Genomic DNA, 4,700 nt, shown 5'->3' on the forward strand with positions numbered 1-4,700 from the left:
AAGGGTTTCCTGAAGGGGCAGGGGTGATTTGGAGGAGGTGAAAGGCCTGTGGGTGCTGGCTGTGTGGTGACTGTGGGCCTGGCCCTCCTGGCACCTCAGGGGCTGGAGCTGTGGGGCTGCAGTGGGAAAGCTTACCACACTATTCAGGGGTACTGGCCTCCTCCTTTTCTACTTCAGAGGGTGTTTTCGTTGTGCTGTCAGTCCCATGCTAGCTAATTGCCTAGTTTGGGGTTCCTAATAATTCTTTTTTTCTTTCTCTGTCGTCTTTCCAGCCACAGGAGTCTTCATAGCCCGTGTTACCATGGCCACCCACTTCTCCAAGGATCAGGAGGAGAGAGTGCGTAGAAAATGGGTTATCTGGGCTACTGCTGTGATGCGTGTCTCAATAAAGAGGCCTTCCTGTCTGCCTAATAACATGGCAGCTGGCTGTGCCGTGTAGCTTTTTGGAGGAAAGTGGCTGATAGTGCTGAATTTTGTGTGCTTTTGTGCTTATGTCTGTAATGCAGATATCTTACAACAGCACAGAGCTTACCTGCTTAATGGGATAGTGTGCTGAAGATGTGCACTAATCCAGTCGTACTCTCTATTGCATAATTTTCATTTTTAGGCATTAATAAGTGCGGAGCTGACACATGATACTCATCACTGATCTTGTAACAAAGCTAGTTATTTGTATATTGGGTTCGTAATTCATGCCAGCTCATATATGTGTGAAATACATCTTAATGCTTTACACTCTTTACTGTCCAGGCTTGCCACATTCCCTGTTGTCTGAGTATTCTGTTACCTGAGCCTGCACTCTTAGCTTACTGCTATTTACCCTTCTGTTTGTGGTGTTTTCCAGATCAAGTGTGTTAAGGGGGACCTGTTCTCGTGCCCTCCGACGGATGCACTGGCTCATTGCATCAGCGAGGACTGTCGCATGGGTGCAGGCATAGCTGTTCTTTTTAAGAAAAAGTTTGGAGGCGTACAAGAGCTCTTGGATCAACGTGAGTGATACACGTAGGGTGGACATGCAGGAGCTGAAGGGAAAACCTTGATTTCCAGCAGTAAGGGTATTCCAAACTACTTGGGGTGCAGGGGGAGTTATGGAGTGGAATGTAACTGTTCTAAAAATACCTTAATTTTTTCACTTCAGAAAAGAAGACTGGGGAGGTGGCAGTTCTGCAAAGGGACGACCGATACATTTACTACCTGGTAAGAGTGGGACATTACTCAGACACTTCCCTGTAACTGACATGTTAGATACAGTGATGAGGGCTTTAATAGTTGTGGGGTTTTTGAGTATATTCCTCTAAATAAGAAGCATGAGATGTATAACTCAGATATTGCTAGTCGTGGAGAAGCCAGGCTGTCTTGTGGGTGTCTGTTTAAGCTTTAAATGGACAGAACTACCTGCTAAATTACGCTGGTTTAAGCTGTGAAACATAGTTCTTTTTCCATGTCTTTTTTCTTTTCACATAAGCAAGTCTGGGTGTGGAGTTGCAGAATGCAGTGGAATGTGTTTTTTTAAAAAAAAGTAGTTTGCAGTGATCATGCCAAAGGCACAACTGACCTTTTACTTTTATACTTAGATAACAAAGAAGAAAGTTTCTCACAAACCAACATATGAGACTATGCGAAAGAGTTTAGAAGCCATGAAAGCTCACTGTCTAAACAATGGAGTTACTGACATTTCCATGCCTAGGTAAGAAAACTAGTTACTGTGGTGTAAATGCCCGAGAGGAAGGATGTTTGAGAGATGATCCCCTGCTGTGAAACAAGAGTTCAAGTATCCACTTCTATTTAACTCTTCTGTTTAATTGTCCAAATGAAATCTGCATTTCCCAGTGTGTTTAAATGATCACGTTTCCTTATTTTAACCACATTATGTTGATTTATGGTGAGCTGAATTAGTGCCCATTTAAAACTGTAGCTGCTTGAAGGGCTAGTTGTTCGTACGGTGCTTCAGAAGAGGCCATTCCAGCTGTTTTGATGTCTCGTTTCCTGTTTTCCAGGATTGGATGTGGACTCGATGGCCTGGATTGGAACAAAGTTTCGGCAATACTTGGGGAAGTGTTTGAAGACACAGATATAAATATCACAGTTTACACTCTGTGAGCAAACGAGTTTAAAGAGAGCCCCATTTCCCTTGCTTTCTGGAGTGGAAACCTGTTCACTGATGAGGGAGGAAACTGCATGCCGAGCACATTCTTCGTCTGAGCGTAGCTCACTCTTGTGTTGTCAGTGGCAGTGGCTTGTAACAACACAACCAAAAGAAGCTCCAGAGCAGCTAATTTGGGGTGTAGTGCTCAGGGAGCCTGTGAAGAAGGCAGGGATGTTGTGGTAACCCTCGGGGAGTTCCTGGTCTGTCCCAGCAAGCCACCAGATGTCACTGGTCCTCCACGGAGCACTTGCCTGCACTAGAGCTTCTACTTAAAAGCTGACAGTTCCAGTGCAGAGTGAAACTGGAGCTGTCTGTTGCTTAGGTATTTGTTGGTTTGTAGTTACGGTTGATCATGATGAGCTGTGAGCCCTGTCGCTTTTTTTTAAAGTTTTGCAGTGTTTATATCTGGCATACAGTTTACTTACTCTGTTTGTTACAGGATTAAAAATTTAATTTCTACCTTCTGGCCACAGATACAATTGTTTTGAGATTGTACTCGCTAAGAATCGTGCTGCCAATATTAAATAAATAGCTCTTCAGTGCTTTGCTGTCAGATCAGAACATGGTCCTTTTGAAAAACATACCTGTGTGTGTGTTGTGGCTGTGTTCTGGAGGAAAGCTGGGCTTGGAGGGGGAATGCTGGCGTTATGTAAAGACACCTGGGTGCATTTTACACCGTATAATTGGTATAGTCTGGAGAACTCGGTTTTGTGAGAGTGCACACATAGGAATGACTGATGTGCTGTAAAAAGTCATAGTATGCAGTTGAAGGTTTGTTTTTCCTATTCATTTTTTACTGCATTTGTAGTTTAGCTGTTACATATGGGCTGGTGTTTGATGCCACCGATAGCAAAAGCAAATAAATAACACACTGAGTTCCTCAGATCATTGGTGAACACTTGATTGTTGAAAGTTTGCTTCCAGTACTGGGGAGCTATCATACACTCTGCTTTTATGGTTGGTTTTCTCCACCCTCCAATAATAACAAATCTTTGTGACTTCTCTCATACCGAATGCCCAGAAAAATGCCAGATATGTTGAATTATGTCAGAATTTAGTGCAGTTGACTGAGGTAAGAGACGGGTGCGGTCAGCGGTTTTGCGTGTGTGTGTTTAGCACCATTCCAGCTTGTGCCAGTGCAGGAGAAACCAGGATGTAGGACTAACGGGAAGAATGAACTCTGTCTGACTCGGTTTCTTAGCTGGTGTGCGTCCCTCTGACCCTTGTGTGGTCTGTGCCTTGTTTTATATGGAAAGGGATACGCCTGTATTCTCTCTCTCCCCTTCTGTCTCACACTTACATGTGCTCTTGAAATTTTTTTGGCATATAGTGATTCTCCCTTCTGATCATGCTGCACCTCAGCTATGAAATATTTCATATGTGGCTGTCTTGGGATGTGTCTCGCTTGTCAGCTTAAATTTAGGATCTCTTGCAAATACAGAAGAAGGAATAAACAGTGCTGTAGGTTTTTGCAGTGACTTCCAATTTTATTTCACTTTACTTTTCCCAATTTTATTTTGCAAACATCATTGAAAAAAGGGGAGAAGGTATTTGATGTATTTGAAATCAAGTACTTAGGGCTCCATCGTGATTTAGAACAGACCAGTTAGCCCTAATTTAAATCACAGATCTGATTATTGAGGAGAGCAGAGGAATAAAACCTTTTTTTCATCTTGCATCTCTTTTCTTTTTAACATTTATGAAGAATGTACTTTCTAAATGTATTTCTCTAATTGGCAGCTTTGTTCTGAGATCTTTTCGCATAAAGTAGTCCCCATATGCAAGGCCTACAGTCTTTCCTGTAGGTCCTCAGCGATTCGTTTCGTTCAAGGCTTTAATCACACAGTATGTCGCCTTCTTTTTTCCTATCAGCAGAGGCAGCATGGGTTTGTTTGGGGCAGGAGGCGGGGAGGAACAAAAGAAACCAAAAAAATCCCAAACACCAAAGATCTGTTTTGTATTTGTAGTCCATCAGGACCTAGTCTTCCAGAAGTTGGTACTCCATCCTGCTGGGATCAAAGCTTTGGGAAGTGGGAGTATCCCAGGTGTCCAGGTCTGTCACATCTCTCTTCATGGATCTTCTCTGAATTGGTTCTGGGGAAGGAAAAGGAGAGACATGCTAAAAGCTTCAAATGCTTTCATGTTTTATGGCTTCAACAGGTGACTCTTTAGTATCCGTTAAAAAAGGGGGGGGGATTCTGCAGTGATAACTGATTTGTTTTAGTGGTAGTTGTGTTTTCCTAGAGAGCTAGACTTTGGGGACTGGGGGAAATCCCCTTTGCTCTCAATTCTTTTCACTGTTTCCACGTGTCAGGAGTATCACACTGTCGTGGGTTAAGCACATGGAGAACAATGAGGTTTTCATCTTGTACCCAGTGAGGTATCACCTAGGATTATTTTCAATATTCAGGTGCAGGCAAACCCAGCCAGATACATATGAGAGTAACAGTAAATGAAATTGGCTCTGGGCTACACATTTAACCACCTGAAGAAAAAAGAGGAATTTGGAATGCTAATACAAGGAGATAGGTGACCAAGTGGAAATCCTCACTCA

At 43.0% G+C, this 4,700-nt stretch overlaps 1 protein-coding gene across 1 annotated transcript; it reads left to right on the forward strand.

The window, feature by feature from the left end:
• Positions 1-278: 278 nt before the first annotated feature.
• Positions 279-2,237, forward strand: OARD1 (O-acyl-ADP-ribose deacylase 1). The gene is made up of 5 exons (XM_010075832.1): positions 279-337; positions 845-989; positions 1,139-1,197; positions 1,575-1,687; positions 1,998-2,237. Exons 1-5 carry the CDS (start codon positions 302-304, stop codon positions 2,098-2,100), a joined length of 456 nt encoding a protein of 151 aa, XP_010074134.1. The 5' UTR covers positions 279-301; the 3' UTR covers positions 2,101-2,237.
• The last annotated feature ends 2,463 nt before the right edge of the window (positions 2,238-4,700 follow it).

Source organism: Pterocles gutturalis, unplaced genomic scaffold (assembly GCF_000699245.1).
Source record: "Pterocles gutturalis isolate BGI_N339 unplaced genomic scaffold, ASM69924v1 scaffold1318, whole genome shotgun sequence".
Taxonomy (NCBI): Eukaryota; Metazoa; Chordata; class Aves; order Pterocliformes; family Pteroclidae; genus Pterocles; species Pterocles gutturalis.

What these genes read in the sequence shown, in the direction of transcription:
- OARD1 (XM_010075832.1), top strand. Translation starts at nt 302, where the DNA reads ATGGCCACCCACTTCTCCAAGGATCAGGAGGAGAGA. An exon ending in CCAAGGATCAGGAGGAGAGA is followed by an intron (nt 338 to 844) that starts GTGCGTAGAAAA and finishes GGTGTTTTCCAG; the next exon opens with ATCAAGTGTGTTAAGGGGGA. An exon ending in ACTGACATTTCCATGCCTAG is followed by an intron (nt 1,688 to 1,997) that starts GTAAGAAAACTA and finishes CCTGTTTTCCAG; the next exon opens with GATTGGATGTGGACTCGATG.